An 18383-nucleotide genomic window follows, 5' to 3' on the forward strand; every position below is an offset into this window, starting at 1 on the left:
TTTGATTTTTATAACTTGAGCACAACTTTCTTGAGCTAGTGACTTGAACCATCATCTTTGAATAAAATCCGCTTCTAGTTCTAATCACCATCTTCACAATGATATTCTAGAAAGATTGATACTTGCTAATATGAACACCATACATGACCAAGATTCTTCAAGTTGAATCCAAAAAATATTTCCTCACCCTAGTGTTGGTGTCCCAGCATAAACCAATTGCCCTTCACCAAGCTTAGTACCTGGAAACACTATCCCGAATTTCAACTCTTCATCCTTGTATCACATAGAGTTCCATATAGATTTGTACCGCAATTAAATCATTAAAGAATGCTATTCTTTTCAATTCTTTGCAGCATTATATTTTTTATTGATAGATTGTTCTTTTTTCAAAAGATATTCCCTTCTACTGCTATGACTTTGTCAACAAATTTTATTTGGATATGAGAGTAAATAGTTATCAGCAAACGCGTGACTCAATCCATGTAATAGTCATTGCTTGTCAGTATCATCATTTTAATCATAGCCTAGACACGAGCCTTGTTACATGAGCCTTTTATCATGACTTTCAATATATTTATCACAAAGAATCTATTGATATGATAATCAATTACTGCTTATATACCTAATAAGATCATTAGTTCTTTTAATCATGGTGTCATTCAATTCACCAAAAGCTACTGGGGTCTGAATGCAATGTCACCTTCACCTTGTAGTGGTCCTGCGCCATCGGCACCTCCACCCGCCACTGCTGCGCAGGTACGTGAGTCGCGCCGCCGCACTACAATAGCCAGCGGCTCCCCTCCCCTCTTCTGCTATCTCATCCTCTCCGCTGGCCTCGTAGATTAGTTTTTGCTATTCTATTTGGGTTGATGCAAGACCTCATGCCACTCGTTTTGTTTCTCCTGCATAGCGTGCAGCTCGAAGACGCACCAGACGTTCGATCACGATCCATGTAAGTGCCCGCTCCATTCGTTGCATTCGCTATCGATTTGGTGTGAATTTTGCAGCCGTTGCTGGAACAGATTGTCCGACGGGACCTGGCCATCGTGCTGCGCCGCACCCAATTCAAGATGGACAAGGTGCTTGACTGGATGCAGAGCGCAGCTTCAGTTTAAACCTCCTGTTGCCTTTAGATTCTATGGAGAAGCTCTCAATAATTGTGCTGATTGATGATGATTGATGATCTGCTCTTCCAACTGCTTCAGTGGCAAGGGAACCTTTTGGAACTGTAGCATCATCCGAATTCAGAACTGATTACTCTATTGTGCTACTGAATTCAGTTGGAACTGTAGCTGACCTTTGTGCTAAATCCTTTGCATGTTGTCTGGTGTGATGGCATTTGCTGCTTGAAGCTTATCTTCAGTAGGGTAATGTTCTTTTCTAGGCCTTGTGATAAAGACTTTTGTTTGCAAAGTAGTGTCAGTCATTATGCTCTCATTCCTCGAACCCTTGTCAGAATTGCATGACTGGATAACCTTTACATGAAGTTTCATTTTTCAGAGCATGGAACGTGCTTTGCCCCTGTAGTTCATTATGGATTATAGTATTTCACCATTACTTCGGCAAAGAATTGAAGGTGAGTTCTCATTTCCCCTTGAATATCTCTCTAGAATTTTTTGGTATAAAAAATATCGTGGTCATGAGTAGGACCATTGACTAGCATAGACAGATTACCACAAACATATATTCGTAAATGTATTGTTCCTACAAGACTGAAAGCCTCATTTGCTAAATTTGAAGCGCTTGTCAAGAATTTTACATCCTATGTGTACATCCCCAACGACCGCCAGTGGCCTTCTTGGCACCTCAGCGCCTGCAGACCTTCATAGACCATGAGTTTTTGTAGATCTTGTAGCTGGAAAGAATTATAGTAATCCAATTGTCTAATCACGTACTTTTTATGCAACTGGAATTTTACATGTTCCTTCAGTGTGTTCTGAATTATGAGGGAGGTATCTCTTCTTCAGCTCGCCCTTTTAGACTATGTGTTCTGAATTATTGTGATTCATAGCAGTTTAGTTTCTTTTGCCATTTGAACTGGAGTCATATTGAATGCTAGAATTCTTAGTTAATAATGCTAGAATTCTTAGTCAATCAAATGGTCTATCTCTGTTATGAAGATCATGTGCTTTTCCTCCTTATCAATCTGGTCGAGGTGTTCATCCTTCCAATCCTCCCACTTGTTATTGCTCAATCTTTGCATTGTTCTTTCCTTGGAATGCACGGATGAAACATGTCGATGAAGTGTTAAAAAAAATTGTTGCACCCTGTTGTGTCATTGGAGAGACAGTTGGAAGGGAAAAACAATGGATTGCGTCAATAATGGATTTTGCAACTGAAGTCTGCAACTAATATAATCACTATTCCCCGTCTGCAAATAGGGCAATTTTTATACAATAGAAAACATTGCCTAAGCTGCTCATTTTTTCAGAAAATGTTAGCAATAGAGAAACATTCTGTTACACAGATTTTGTTACACTCCTCACACATTGAGTCATAAAGGCCAGTGTCTTTTTCCCTAATTTTCCATGATGGATATTAGCATCCAGCTTGTGTAAATGTATATATGCATACATCCATCCTAACATCTGTTAGATCTTAAGATTTATTATACTGCTCTTTTTAATAGCTCTGATTTAGAGTGTGTTTTTTCCCTTCTCAGTGCTATCAAATTTGAGATAATTGTGAAAATTCTCACTCCAGTGACAAGCATCTATCTATTGTTACAAGCACTTAAGAATTGAGCTTGTGAGAATATTGCATCTGAGGGCACTCTTCAACTATGCCTTTGAGCTAATATCTCAAATTGTCTCGGGGGGCAGTCTTTTTCCCTGTCTCAAATGTGTTCACAAGTAGCTAGCCAAGCTTTGCTTTGATCTTTATTGCATAAAATACATCATAGATGATTTATATTAAATTAGCCGTAGAAAGGGAGGAATATCTATGAAGGAGTGTCTTCAAATTGCTGCATGAAAGGAGGTCTAAAATTGTCTTTAACTGGTATAAAAGTCATTAAGTGTGTCTTTGGGAATGATTTGTTAATAGTCAAGAAAAAACATGTTTTTCACCCCTTAAGTATGGCAAAAATATCATCACCCACTAGGTTTGTGCTCGTGCACCATATAGTGAAGCTTCACTGTTGTTATAAAAAATTGCATCTTCACACCCGTAACAACGCACGGGCACAAACCTAGTTACCCTTAATTTTCCATGGCTCAGCCAGCTTATTCATGACTTGGCCCTAGATAGGTGTGTGGCCTATCACAACAGCAGAAGCCCATCCGTTTTAGCCCAATTCCAGCAAGCTGTCTTGCACTCCCTCCTGACCTCGACCCTTGACCTCGTCGAAATCTCACGTCGTTGATGGTGGCGTGCACCGTGTAGCCCCCTCCCAGATCGGCGCATCCTGACAGCGACACCCACTGGACCCTTGATAGGGATGGCAAACGGTACCGAAACTCGAAATCCGATGAATTTTTACTCCACTAGGGTATAAGTTTGGATCAATTTTTAAACTCGTGGGTCCGTTAATGGACAAGAAATTCTACCCGTTGGGTTTATAGACATGAATTTGTTCACCCAAACCCATTAACCCTTGAGATTTTTTAAACCTAATGCAACCTAGTGCATACTATCATTTTATTGTGAACTTGTAATAAATTTGATGTTAATACCATTATTTTACTATCAACTTGTAGCAAACTAAATTTTAATACCACAATTTTATTGTGAACTTGCAACAAATTTGTTAATATCATTGCCACTTGAAGTACTAAACTTGTTACATATAATTTTTATATCCTCTAGTATCTTTACATGATAAATTATGAACTTATAGCTCATTCTATATTTATGTAAACTATGACTTGTTGTGTAGATAAATGTATTTCTCTCTTAGTTATCTAAATTGAAGCATAGTTGATAATGAGAAGAATATGCACGTATGATCATTGACAAGTTTCTACCATGGTAACGGTGTAATCAATGCGTAAAGGAATGTTCTCGGTCATGGATGACTTGTGGATATCCGTTAACCCGACAGGTTCAGGTTTAGCTAAAATTTTATACCAATCATGGGTATGAGTTTTTTAATGGATCTAAATATTTTTCATGGGCACGGGTTTGGGACGGCAAAACCCAGCGGGTTTGTGCCCATTGCCATCTCTGACCCTGGAGGTGGAGGCCGGACTGGCTGCAGAGGCTGAAGGCGCGGTTGCGCGCGCTGCCTCAGTGGCCCGGTGCGGCGGGTGGCCGGCGAGCTTGCAAGCGAGTGGGCACAGGGCACGTGTGTGGGAAGCATCGGCCAGTGGGAATGCAGCAGCTTCCGCGGCAGCGTCGGGAACACAGCAGGTTGTTTTCTTTATGCCTCTTGAATTCCCCAATCCAATCCCCGGTTGTGCCCAACTTTTGTGGGCAGTCAGGATGCATGTCTCCATTTTATGCAGAATTCTGTAGACATAGAGAATGAAGAGGACCAAAACATGAAAACATTTCATTCTCCTGCTGGCTGCTGCTACGCCTATAACTTACTGTAGGTTGTGGTTAGTGCAGATGGTATGTTAGTGCACATGAAAACAAGCAGGATCCCTTTGCTTATGTGAATTACCAGCGTTTGGCCTGAAATGCGTTGTTCGGCGTTTTGATAGTGGCCCTAGGCGTGGAGATCCACCAGCTCCGTCACTGGTTGTGCACGACGAACTTGGAAAGTAACAGACTCGTCCTGCTGCTGCTGCGGGGGGCCAGTCGTACTCCTTGTCTGAGTAGAGGACGGAAGATTTTTGTTTTAAATAAAAGCAGGAGCACTGCCATATATTATTGGCAACGTATCTTATGCTCAAGAAGGTACCGTACTCATATGCACATTTAAAATCCCACTCAACCATCTCAGATCCAAGGGCACCATGTCTTTTTTCCCTTCCCCCCTCCCACCTCCCCTCCGGCAGTGCAAATTCATTTGTACAAAACACCCCTCCCAATCGGACCCGACCCGGTAGCACATGGTTCGATCGTTTTTTCCTGGGACCGTGACTTCCTCTGATCGTGACTTCCTCCGATCGGCAAAAGCCCTAGCACACCCCGACTCCCTCTGCTCATCCTGCCGCCAGCGCCCCTCCCTGCTCTTCCATGTGGACCGATGATGGGCAGGAGTTACAGGCTGGCGAGCTTGCTGCTCCTCCTACCGCCGGCCATGGTGTGCAGACTGATATCCCTGCCCTTCCTGCCGCCAGCGATGGAGTACAGGCCGGCAATGTCCCTCATCTTCCTACCATCATCCCTGGAGTACAGGCCGAACAGGCCGGCGAGGTCCCTATTCCTCCTGCCGCCAGCCACAACGGACACGCAGCCAAGCTGACAGATCACCCTGTCGTCGTCCATGGAGTACAGGCTGCGCGTCGCCTCTCGTTCGAGTCGTGGTTGGATGATTCTACTACACCGGTTGGATCATCTTCCCATTGTTTCAGCACACCATCAAAAAAATCCTTTCGTGCCTACAATGGTGATCTTTTCTTGGCTTTTACTTTTCTTGAGTACTTTGTATATAGAGTCAGCCCTTGTTCATATTTAATCGTACGTGCAATATTATATTGCAGTATTCATCATTCGTGCCGCCTGCATGGATGGAATGAAGCCTGTTGTCAGAATGTCCTTTGATACTATATAGGACGTGGAAGAGTTTTACAAGGAATATGCACATGAAGGAGGGTTTTCAGTTCGTATTGGATCTCAAAATGTACTATTTGGTGAGATTGTGAATAAGAGGTTTCTGTGTTCAAGGAACGGTTTCAAGAAGAAGAAGGAGGAGACAGGTGATCCATCTAAAAAAAGAAAGAGTCAAGTGGAGACAAGATGTGGTTGTGATGCGCATATATACGTGAAGCTGGGTACGGATAAGAAGTACCACATCTCTTCAATGGTTGAGCAACATAATCATGTACTATGCTCACCTAACAAGGCTCCCTTCCTCCGATCAAACCGTTCAGTCAGTCAGAGGGCCAAGAATACATTATTTACATGTCACAAAGCAAGTGTAGGTACCTCACAATCTTATAGAATTCTACAAGTAACCGATGGTGGATTCAACCATATAGGATGCATGAAGTGGGACCTTTAGAACTACTATCGGGGGCTTAGAGAAAAAATAAAGAATGCAGATGCACATTTATTTGTTGCACAGCTAGAACGGAAGAAAGAGGTAAATTCTGCATTTTTTTATGATTTTGTTGTGGATGAGAATGGAAAATTAGTCTCCATATTCTGGGCTGATGCTACAAGTAGAAAAAACTACAGTCATTTCGGTGATCTAGTGTCTTTTGATGCAACATATAGCACAAATCAATATAACATGAAATTTACACCACTCATCGGTGTCAACCATCATATGCAAAGTGTCTTTTTCGGGGCTGGATTTCTATTGAATGAGAAGATTGAGTCATATGAATGGTTGCTAAAGACATTCCTTGTGGCAATGGGAGGAAAAGCCCCGAGTCTTATTACGACCGATGAAGATGCTAGCATGAGATCTGCAATTGCCTCTGTTTTCCCAGATACAGTTCACAGGTTATGCGTGTGGCATATAATGGAGAAAGTTCCAGAAAAGGTTGGTCCAGAAACAAGAACTGACAAATCATTTTGGGCTAGTTTGAATGCTTGTGTGTGGGGTTCAGAAACTGGATATGAGTTTGAAACACAGTGGAATGCTCTCATAATTAAGTACGGTCTCGAGGGGAATGCATGGCTGGCTAATAGGTACGATATTCGTGAATCATGGATTCCAGCATATTTTCAGAACATACCGCTTGCCGGGCTCCTTAGGACAACTTCAAGGTCTGAAAGTGCAAACTCGTTCTTTAATCGCTTTATCCACCGCAAATTATCTTTTGTTGAGTTTTGGCTTAGACTTGATACAGCATTGGAATGCCAGCGGCAAGAGGAGTTAAAGGAAGACCATATGACTGTACATGCCATGCTGCAGCTGATAACAGGATGGTCCGTGGAGAAACAAGGTAGCATGCTGTACACACGTAACGTGTTCAAAAAATTCCAAACAGAAGTGCAAGCTGCTAGAGACCACTGCAGAGTTGTTAGCATTACAGAGTTTGAGAGTGTAAAAATGGTGGTCATTAATGACGGGTCCATGAAGGACAGGGTGGTTCGATGGTGCACATCAGATATATTTGGGTGCTGCTCGTGCATGTTATTTGAGACACTGGGGATTCCATGTCGCCATATCATTTTGGCAGCAAGAGGTGAAAAGCTTGAAGAACTACCTTTAGCTTACATTTTAAAAAGGTTCGAAATTCTATGCAAGAGGTAAAAGCCACCACAAGTATATTTTTCTAACATACTATATCATTTTTCTAAACATAATTTACTCTTTTTATACTTGTTTCCATAGAGAGCGAGTGTACGATGAGGAAGGAAACTTATTGGACGAGAAGCCCATAGATGCAAATGAAGTGGAAAGCCGGAAAAAGATATCAACGGTGAGAAACAAGGTAGAAGATTTGATTCAACAAGCAAAGGGTTCAAAAGAAGGCATGGATTTTTTAGTTTCAAGTGTTATGAATATAGAAGCTTCTCTTGGTCACATTTTACCTACCATAGTGCAAACTAGACGAGACGAGTACGAGGGTTTCATTGGTTGCCAAATCCCGGATCAAATTAATATACATCCACCAACTGATGTTCTATCGAAGGGAAGGAGTAAAAGACTCAAGAAGTCTAAGGAGCTTCCTAAACCACGGAAGAGAAAGAATACCAATCAGGAGGCACCATCTCAGTAGTGTAGCATTTGTGTCTTTTTGCTTTACGAACTGTTACCATTTCAATTACATTCATTGATACTTTTTGTATGGAACTAGAGGCTATGTTTACTGAATATTCATCACCATCCAACAGCACAAGCAGACTTGCTTCTGTCGGCCAGTACAGCAGCATGCTGTTGTTGTGATTACGCTACAGACTTGCTTCACAATTGGCAACACCGACAGAAGCACTAGGGCTCTGTTTACTGAATATTCATCACCATCCAACAACGCAAGCAGACTTGCTTCACAATTGGCAACACTGAATTTCATTTCACTGAATTGGTAACACTGAATTTTATTTTACTTAATTGGCAACAGAATCACCAAGTGTACAACCTCAGTTGATAAAGAACAGACAAAAATTACAACAAAATGACTGCTTCCACACTCTGTTTTGAAAAAAAAATGAGAACGTGGCTTGGGCGCGGCCACTCCTTTAGCATAGGGGCGTGGCATGTCCATCATGTCGGCGCGTCCTGACCTAAGGAGGAGGGGACGGCCACGGCTTGGAGGAGAAGCCGGCGCCGGCATGGAAGGAGGCGGCCGGCGGCTGGCGGCGGCGCGTCCAACCCTAACAGGAGGCGCCGGCGCTTCGTCGCGTACGAGGCGGCGATGAAGTGCCTGGAGGAGGCGGCAGCGCAAGGTTCGTGAGGAGGCAGCGGCGCAAGCTCCGGTAGAAGGCGGCGGCGGAGTGCCTGGTCTCGGCAGCGGAGCTTGCCTTGTGGATCGGAGAAAGCCAGGAGAAGGAGAAAAACGATTCGGTGTTTGCTAGTGGGTCGGTCAGCTACCGGGTCAGGTCTGCGCGAGGGGGCAAAACGCAAGAAATCCAGAGCTACAGGAGGGGAGGTGGGAGGGGGGGAACGTAAAATTGTCTGGTGCCCTTGGATCTGAGATGGTTGGGTGGGATTTTAAATGTGCATATGAGCACGGTACCTCCTTGAGCATAGGATACGTGCATATGAGTTATTACAAGAGTTCTATTACATAAATACTAAGAGCAACTCTAAAACGATGACCAATAAAAGTAGGGTCACCAGGCCTGATCAGTTTCGACCCATTTCTCTACAGAATTGTCCTCTTAAAATGATTGCCAAAGTTCTTACTACTAGGCTGCAGCCTCTAGTTCCTCTTCATGTCCACCCCGACCGAACAGGTTTTATAAAGGGCCGAAGCATTTCAGAAAATTTCATTTATGCTGCTGAACTCATTCAAACTTGCTACAAGATTGTCGTGTTCCCACTGTTGCTTTGAAGCTTGATTTTAGAAAAGCTTTCGACTCCATTGAATAGGCAGCTCTGGACCTTATTCTTGATGCAAAGAATTTTCCAATTAAGTGGACACAGTGGATTTAGAACATTTTAACTACAAGTCAAACTGCGGTTCTTCTTTTTTTTTGAAGCAACAAGAGGGGATTGGAATCTCCTACTGATTATATATATATATATATATATATATATATATATATATATATATATATAAAGAGAAAAGAGTTTTACAGCTTTGAGTCAAGAAACAAAGAAAGAGACGAAGAAAGTCAAAACTACTAGCCAAAATTGTCTATCCATGTTTCTAAAGGGGCTTTATGTTTTGCTTTCACTCAATGCACAAGCAACACGAGTTCCTTTTTGAAGATACTTCGGCAGCTATCCAAAGTTGGCTGCAAGCTTTGGAAGACAAAATCATTTCGCGATCTCCAAATACTCCAACAGAGTAAGATAATTATGCTCATGAAAACCTGTGTGCCCAACTGTGTCTTGAAGCTTTCGATTGCTGGGAAGATGTTGTCAGAAGCTACATGGAGCCCAATGATTTCCCAGCACGAGATGGCAAAGGGGCATTCTAAAAATAGATGTTCTAGAGTCTCCTCCATCCTCCGGAACAGAGGACACAATCGTAATAGTCCAGGACCATATTTCTCCTTTTGAGTAAATTTATTGTACTCAATCGATCTTTCAGAAGTAGTCAGAAAAAAACTTTATGTTTGTTTTGACAGCATGAGTTCCAAAGCCACTGAAAACTGGGGTGAACATGAGCCGTACCAATTAGATGCTTGTAGGCTTTGCTTGATGAAAAAGAAGGATTCCTCCAAATGTAATTCCACCAATCAGTTCCTGCATCCGAAAACTCAGTGTCCAAGAGGTGTTGCAGCATCCACATTGGTGCAAACGCCTCTTCTGAGAGAGTAGGTGAAAGAACTGATGAAAAGGATCAGCTGTTCTGGCCTTCTGTACTGTCAGCATCTTGTTTCTTGTAAAGGAGAAAAGCTCTGGAAATGCCTGAATTTGAACTTGACCTCCCCACAAATCTGTCCATAGGTAACATGTGGCTCCATCTTGAATTTGACAAAAAGCCAAGCCTTTGTAACTGTCAAGGAGCTTAAGGTTATCCCTCCACTAGAAGGAACCTTTCTTTATGTGGCTCGGTAATTTTCCATTACGATAGTATTTTTCCCAAACTAGATGCACCCAACGTGTATCCACTTTATTAAAGAATTTATGCATATTCTTCAGCAGGAGAGATTCATTTTGTGTTTTGAGGTTAAGAACACCTAATCTCCCTCAGATTATGGTAGGCAGACCAGTGACCATGCTGCCTTTGGAGGACTTTTGCATTGATATTAGAACCCCTCCATAGCAGCCCTTTCTGTACTTATCAATTTGGTCAATAACTGTTTTTGGTAACAGTTAGGTGCTCATATGAAACATTGGCAGTGAGGTGAGGATTGCATTTGTCATTTGGAGCCTACCAGCCTGTGATAAGAAAACCGAGGTAGCTTGCGGGCGTCTCTCACATTTTGTGACCAGGGGTAAGAAATCCTCAACTCTTGGTTTGGTGGTTCCTAGAGGCAGTCCTAGATATGTTAAGGGTAGGGACACTTTTGTGCAATTGAATGTTGTAGCCAGGAGGTCCAGTTTGTCTTGAGGAACATTAATGGGGACCATCATTGATTTGTTGTAATTCACTTTCAGACCTGTTGCCAGAGAAAACACATTATCTTTCAAAATCAACAGCTGATCAGTGCAACCTTCCATAATTATCAAAGTATCATCTGCATACTGTACTATTGCGAAGAATCTATCTGAATTACAAGGTATGGGCAGCCTCAGTTGACCTTGGTCTTTTGCTTTGTTGATAAGAGTTTGCAAGAAGTCAGCTACCAAAACAAACAGGAGTGGTGAAAGAGGATCTCCTTGCCTTACCCCTCTTTTGCAGTGGAATCTTTTACCAGGCACTCCATTGAGCAAAATAGAAGAAGTGCCAGACTCAAAAATTGATTGCAACCATTTGACCCAGGTATCTCCAAAACCTCTCACCAATTGTAACATGGCTGAGTGTTCCATTCTGTCAAAAGCCTTTTCGAAATCCAATTTCAGAATGATTATTTCTTTTTTTGACTGATGACAGAGGTGCAAGTACTCCAAAGACCAAGTCAGGCAATCTTGAATAGTTCTAGTTTTGATGAATCCATATTGATTCCTATGGATTAAGTCCATGATGACTTGCTGTAATATATTGGCCAAAAGTTTAGTAATTAACTTCATGGAACAGTTGAGCAGAGAGATTGGTCTAAAGTCACCCACTTTGCAAGGGTTTTCCACTTTAGGTAAGAGTGTTATAAAGGACCCATTGATGCTACTTAAACATGCTTCACCTTTCTAAAAACTGTCACAGAGGGTATAAAAGTCTTGACCAATGATTGGCCAACATTTTTTTTAGAAAATCATTGTTGAAACCATCTGGACCTGGAGCTTTGTTAGTGGCTAGACTTTTGACCACAACATCTATTTCTTCATGTGTAAAAGGAACCTCCAACGGGTCTAGATTTTCAGCCAAAGGGAACAGTTCTTCTAGATTAGGAGGCATGCTGACTGAATTAGAGGAGCCTAATCTCTCTTTGTAAGATGTCCAAAGTAAATCTGCTTTAGCATCATGATTATAGAGTTCCTGTTCATTTTTATTTTTGACAGTGGTGATCATCTTCTTTCTGTGCTTGATGGTTGCATTGAGATGAAAGAATTTCGTGCTTGCATCTCCAAACTTAACCCATTTGACTGTTCCCCTTTGTTTCCAATAGATTTTTTGTTGATGTAGCAAATCGACCAATTTTCCACTCAGGATGTCTTTGAAGTTCCACTCTTAAATGGATAACTCTCTATGTTCCTCAAGCATCTCCATCAGAGATAAAGCCAGTTTTACATTTGTTAAATTAGCTGAAAGACCAGAAATATTCCTTTGCCAAGCTTTGAGCACCCTTCATAGATTCTTAAACTTGGCCGTCAGAATCTTTGTTGCATCCGTATGAAAGGTAGGTAGGGACCAACCATGGTTGACAATCTGAAGAAACTGCTCATGTTCCAGCCAGTAATTTTCAAAACAAGAAATATTGCCTTTGGGGATCTCAGTGGCCGCTTCTACGAGACAAGGAGTATGATCTGAAACCTCTGACACTAGAGTGGAAGCTTTGGTGCTGGGATAGTTCAGAGTCCAAGAGACAGAGGAGAAAAATAGTCTACGAGTAAAGGTGGCTGCTGCTTGTTAGACCAAGTTTACTTTTTTCGTTGTAAAGGTATTTCTAAAATTCCAAGAGTGCTGATAGCCTCATTAAAAAGAAGCATTTCTGAAATATCTCCCCCTGGTCCGTTTCTATCTTCAGGACTTCTCATTAGATTAAAGCCTCCCACAATGAGCTAATCTTGTTCATCTGGCATTTCAGAAGGAAAATTGCGGTTCTTCTTAACGGCTCTCCAGGAAAATGGATTAATTGTAAGAAGGGTTCTTCTTTATTCTGGTGGCCGATGTTCCTCAGCAATTAATCACTAGTGCTGCTGCAAATGGTGTTTTTGAACATCCGATTAGCCTGGGCGCTCCCTGTCCTGATCTCCAATACGCGGACGATACCTTAATTATTCTTCAAGCTGAGGAGGTTCAACTTCTCGCTTTGAAAGAAACCCTGCAGTCCTCTTCAGCCACTAGCCTACACATAAACTTTGAAAAAAACATTTTCCTTCCTATGTGTGTTGAACCTGGTCATGCTAGCCAGCTTGCCTCAATTTTTGAATGCCCAGTTTCAACTTTCCCACAACCATATCTTGGTTTGGCCCTCTCCACAACCAAGCTGTTTGGTGTGCACTAGTGATTTTCTACACATGATTGCTGCTTCGGATAAATATCTAGCTGGCTGGAGGAGACATCTCTTGAATGAGATGGGCAGGTCAACCCTGGTTGCTTCTGTCCTTGCATCTAGCTCTGTCTACCAGATGAGCTCGCTTCTTCTCTTTAAAGGAACAGTGGATTCTCTTGTCCGGAAACAACGAGCTTTTCTTTGGATTGAAGAAAACAAATGCTATGGAGGTCAATGTAAAGTTGCGTGGGAAGATGTCTGTCTTCCGAAAGACAAAGGTGGTCTTGATCTTCCAGACCTGACTAAGGGTCTATTTGGCATGGCTCCAGCTACGAGATTTATATTGAAACTGAAGTTTGTAAAATAGATTAAAATATTTTTGATATTTTATTTTAAATCTAAAATAAAAGTATAATGACTCAGCAAAAGATCCTTGATTTATTTACAACTCTAGCTCCAAGAATTTCTAGAGCTGGATATGAGCAACTCCGAGAACTCCACGAATTTTTTGGAGTTGGAGCCATTCCAAACACGTCGTAAGAAGAACAAAAGCCTCCTCAAGAAGTTTCTTCTCAAGTTTCACACTTTCTTTCACTGTGCTCCATCTGCTCCTTGGATTGATTGTTATGTCAAACTTATGGCTGGAACGACCACTTTGATTTTGGTGATGATATCCTGAATATATCCCCGATTTGGAAGGACATTTATGCCCAACTTCGTTCCTTGAGAAATGAGACTAAAGTCATTATTGGTAACGGGCAGATGACATCCTTCTGGTCTGATTTATGGATTGGATCTTAAACTCTTGCTATCACCTTCCTTGCCCTGTTCTCACACACTCGTCGCCCGAATACTTCAGTTGCTAGATGCTTATCGACACCTGAATTGCTTCTTTCACTTCAGCCTCGACTGACGAATGCTGCAGCCCATGAATTATTGGAACTCATCGCTTTGATGGCTTGTGATAATTTAAACGTGCTCTCTGCAGATAAGTGCGTCCTTAGAAGTAATGGGAGAATTCCCTCGTCGAGAGACCATTATCTTCTCTCCTTCGAATCCTACCCGAATGATCCTTTCACCCCAACTATTTGGCGCAACTACATCCATTAGAAATAATGCAAGGTTTTTCTTTGGCTCTTACATCAGATAGGCTTAGCACGAAGGCTCGGCTGTTTCACTGTAATATGCAGAACAATGAGCAGTGTCCTTTTTGCACCTCTGAAGAAGACTGCTTTCATCTCATCATAGCTTGCCCCCGCAGCGCCAGTTTTTGGTCCTTCATTGGAATAGATTTGGCTAAGCTACCTCAATCCCTGGGCGACGACCAGCTTTGGACAGTGAACCCTTCCTGGAAAGCAACTCAAGAATCAACAGCACAATCCTTACCTGCGTTCTCTGGAACCTTTGGAAGTGTAGGAATGCAAAAGTTTTTCGACACGAGGATGACTCGAGCATGATGATTTCTAGGAGATGTAGTGAAGATCTTTCCCTCTGGTCTAATAGATGCAACTCTCCCTCTGCTAAAATGAAGCTAGTAGCTTGGAGTAGTTTTTTTCTTGTGTAATTTAGTTTTAGATGCCCTCTTCGGCTCCCTGTGTGTCTCTTTCTGTTTTTCTTCCTTCTTAAGGCTTTTTGTGCTCTTTATAAATCTTTGTAAATTTTGTCTACACTTTTGCAATAAAGTTTAGGCAACCTTAGGGTTGCAGTAGTTTTCTTAAAAAAAATCACCGGCCCCAGCAGGCTTCTTTCTCAGCTCCATTTCCTCCTTGATCAGTTCAAACGCCTGTGTTGGTTGACAAGATCTGTGCTCAAAGATTCTTCTGTTTCTCTTTTTCCAAATGTTCCAAGTGGTATACATTAGGACTGCAGCTTTTAGTCTTCTCAACTTATTTGGCAGTCCTCTCTGTGAGCTACGCCACCATGCTTCGACTGTGCTTGCTGGGTCTAGCATGGGCACCATGTCAGTAGTCCACACTCTGATCTTTACCCAAACCTTTTAGCAAATGGGCAGTGAAGGCATAAGTGAGCTGCTGTCTCTTAGCTCCTGATCACATAGAACGCATACTGGATTACAAGGCCAATTGCAAATGACTGGGTGACCATTGGTGTCCCAACGTGTCCTGTATTCTGAACTCCTTGTATGTTTCCTTCTCCTCCTTTTAATGAAATACGTGCCTCGCAAAAAGGCCAATTGCGAATGATCATCTTGTCCGCTGTTAACAGCTTGCACTTAACCAGTAACCGGGCAAAAAACTTGTGCTTCCCCACTGCTTCCGTTGTCCAAATTGATGGGCCATTGAAAGCACTCTATAAGATCCTCTGAACTGAATGTCGTATGCTGTTTTTTCTGTGTACATACCATCCGTGTCCACTTCCAAGTTACTGTATCAGGTTGGTCAGCATCGAGGGAGAAGTTACTGACTAGATCCCACAGTTGGACAAACTCAGCCATTTCACCTAAGGTTGACATCCTCGACAGGCCTCTTATCCAGCTCATATGTTGCAGTTCCTCGGACTGTTCTATTTTTTCTCCAAGCCAATTTGAATAGATTAGGCGCCAAGTCCCTTGGTGCCCTACCCTCGATCTAGGAATCATGCCAAAATTTTGCCCGTCGTCCATCTCCTGCTATCACCTTAGTTGATATTCTGAAAAGCTGCCTATCAGAGCATGGAAGATTACGTGGAACAGCTTGGGCCTTTTTTATCAAAAGAAGCAAATCGGCTAATCAATCGCTGACTTTCTTCAATCTCATGGATTGAAAGGATCTTGGTGAGGGGGTGAATAGGCGTATCTAAAAATTTTTGAAATTTTTTTCGCAGTAATTAAATCTGTCAGAACTTCCAATACGAAGTTCTGATGGACTGGAACTTTCTGATACTGGATTGGAACTTCCAACGAAATGAAGTTCTATGCAAAATTCAAAATTAAACTCGAAATTGCAGAACCTAGCTAAATCAAAAGTTTTCACCATCAAAAGTTTTCACCACTGATGCTACGAGACTTCTGCAAGTGCTTTGCAAGTATAACAACTCGAGAACATAGATCGGGACAAAACAAAATCTAGATGAACAAGAACTAAATAAAAGCAATAAGCACAATCAAGCTCAGTTCAGTATGAGCTGCACAATCTTGCTTTTGTCTATATTCCAGCAGCTAGTTTGCAACAGCTATATCTTGCTTTTATCTGTATTGTCAATAGCTAGTTTGCAATAGCTATGTCTTGATTTTCTCCATATGCCAACAGCTAGCATTATATTTATGATACCACGGTACAAATAGTGATACAGTACAAGAACTAGCACTAGGGGTGAACTACAGAACTCTAATATTAAAGGCACATTCTAAGCATACATCAAGTAGTGGTACACTAAGCACTAGGGGTACAAACATCACTTGCTGCTCATTTAACCGTCAGCAAGTTCGTTAGCTAGCTTTTCTAGGATAGCTTCATGCCTCCTCAATTTGGCTTCACTGAAATTTGAAGTATCTCTATCCAATAATTTTAAGTATGTCTGGTATTTTTCAGCCTTGGCATGTTCCTTCTTTGCTTCCACTGATTTCACTATTGCTTCTGCAGATTTTTCCATAGTTGCTGCTTTGATTTTAATGGCTTCATTAAAGAGAACAAAGTCTTGACATGGCTGGTCCCCCAAAGGAGATGGTGCAATATTTTTCCCTTTCCCTTTTCCTTTTAGCTTGGCTTTTGCTTTCTTCTGTCCCTCAGGGCGCTTCTCTTTGCGATTGGTATCCTCTTCAGTGTCTTGGTTGGATGATGAAGTGTATGCACCTGATTCAGAAATCTTTGTCCTTTTATTCTTCTTTTCCTCTTCTTCAAGGACCCTACGCCATTTTGGCTGATCCTTTACTTCTCTCCACATGTACTCCAAGGTAAATAGCTTCTCATTATTTTCTGATTTAAACCACTTATGGGCACTCTCCATGATCATGTCATCAGAATGTCCACTACTCCAAGTGCTTCTAACCTGAGAATAAACACCACAAAATTTTGTAATTTCCTTCTTAACACCACCCCAATGTGTTTTGCATTGCACAACTGTCCTTCTGTAATTTGGAGGTGTATTGCTGTTAAACTCTGCAGCAACAGACTTCCAGTAGTACTCTGCTTTCTTGTCATTGCCATCGATGGGATCAACCGAGTTATTCAACCAAGCACTCAGGAGTCTGATGTTCTCATCTTCAGTCCAATTCATCCGCGTACCTCTCCTCCCTCCCTCTTCACTATTGCCACTTGACTCTTCGAGATTAACAACATTATTCTCTTCCTGTCTTGTAGGGCATGGAGACGCTGATTCTGATCCATGAGATGAACTGTTGGTTGCAGCTCTAGAAACTTCAATTGGTGAGTGCACCAAACTTTGTTGAGGTCGAAAACCTTGAAAATTTATTGGACTCGATTGTGACCAATTTGCTTGCTGCTGAATTCCATGGAAGCTTGAAGAAGAACCACCATATGGTGGATAGCTGGGTGCAGAACCAAAATGGTGGAAGGTTTAAAAATTAGGTGCTGGGTATTGCGAAAATGGAGATCGGGGTGAACCTATGGGGAATTAGAAAGGAGGGGAGTTTTGGCTAGTATTTGTATTTGCTGGGTGTTGGTTTGGAGAGCCTTGGCTAAAGTAGTTCATGAAACTTCTGTTCGAGGGATCCATTCCATATAGCAGTTTGATGAAGTGTGGGGCTAATTTCTGAAGTCTGGTATGCCTCTACTTTTGTAGATTAGGAAGCTGCAACACCTGCAAAGGGGATGCTACAAGAGGAGCAACAGCCGGAAAAGGAGCAACGGCTGGTAGAGAGGAACGGCTAGCAAGGACTGAGAGGAAGAGGAGCAGCAACGGCTACAAGTTCAACCAGTTTCTAGTGACAAGAATGGGATGGGAGCAACTACCAACTGCCCCGTACTTTTTTATTCTGGATCTACAATAAACATATTGTATTTTAATTGGTTACTGTTGGCAACAAGCTTATGCCCTGATAGCTGTAACATTCGACTCCCACAATGCTTACTACTACTGGTAGTAAACTAGCATTTATTGCTTACTGCCTGATTTTCCACTACATTGTGGGTGCCCTTATAGAGGAAGGGCCGGTGGTGCGGTGTACGGGCAGACTAGTGGAGGGAGCTCCCTATGCTAGCGGTGGACGAGCGGAGCGATGGCGGGAGCTCCCCATGCGGGCGGGCGTGGAGGGAGCTCCCCGTGCGGGTGACGGACCACGACAGAAGAAGCACGTGCCCAGCTACGCTTGCTAGCCTAGGGTGGTGGAACCCTCCCTCCCCCTAGCAATAGAGTGCTTGCCCGGCGGCTCTCGCTGCCACGCGCCGCCGACCTGGGCCGCTCTTCCCTCCTTCCTTGGCAGTGGAGGTCCCGCGCGAGGCTGCCTACGGATAAGCAGAGCTCCCACACGCGGCCGGCAGACCAGCAGCAGGAGCTCC

General features: G+C 42.5%; 1 protein-coding gene, 1 long non-coding RNA gene and 1 pseudogene across 2 annotated transcripts; 2 read left to right on the forward strand and 1 right to left on the reverse strand.

The window, feature by feature from the left end:
* The first annotated feature begins 876 nt into the window (after positions 1-876).
* On the forward strand, positions 877-2842 carry LOC112894320. Its single transcript, XR_003228975.1, has 2 exons — positions 877-1367; positions 1501-2842. It is a non-coding gene; the product is annotated as an uncharacterized LOC112894320 (long non-coding RNA).
* A 3624-nt stretch (positions 2843-6466) lies between these two features.
* On the forward strand, positions 6467-7784 carry LOC112892527 (protein FAR-RED IMPAIRED RESPONSE 1-like). The gene is made up of 2 exons (XM_025959666.1): positions 6467-7311; positions 7397-7784. The coding sequence occupies exons 1-2, from the start codon at positions 6467-6469 to the stop codon at positions 7782-7784; spliced, it is 1233 nt and encodes a 410-aa protein (XP_025815451.1).
* Positions 7785-16131: 8347 nt separating this feature from the next.
* Positions 16132-17601, reverse strand: LOC112895481 (annotated as a pseudogene).
* Between the last annotated feature and the right edge of the window lie 782 nt (positions 17602-18383).

This window comes from Panicum hallii, chromosome 5, assembly GCF_002211085.1.
Source record: "Panicum hallii strain FIL2 chromosome 5, PHallii_v3.1, whole genome shotgun sequence".
NCBI lineage: Eukaryota > Viridiplantae > Streptophyta > Magnoliopsida > Poales > Poaceae > Panicum > Panicum hallii.

What these genes read in the sequence shown, in the direction of transcription:
- LOC112892527 (XM_025959666.1), top strand. Translation starts at nt 6,467, where the DNA reads ATGGGAGGAAAAGCCCCGAGTCTTATTACGACCGATGAAGATGCTAGC. An exon ending in TTCGAAATTCTATGCAAGAG is followed by an intron (nt 7,312 to 7,396) that starts GTAAAAGCCACC and finishes TTGTTTCCATAG; the next exon opens with AGAGCGAGTGTACGATGAGG.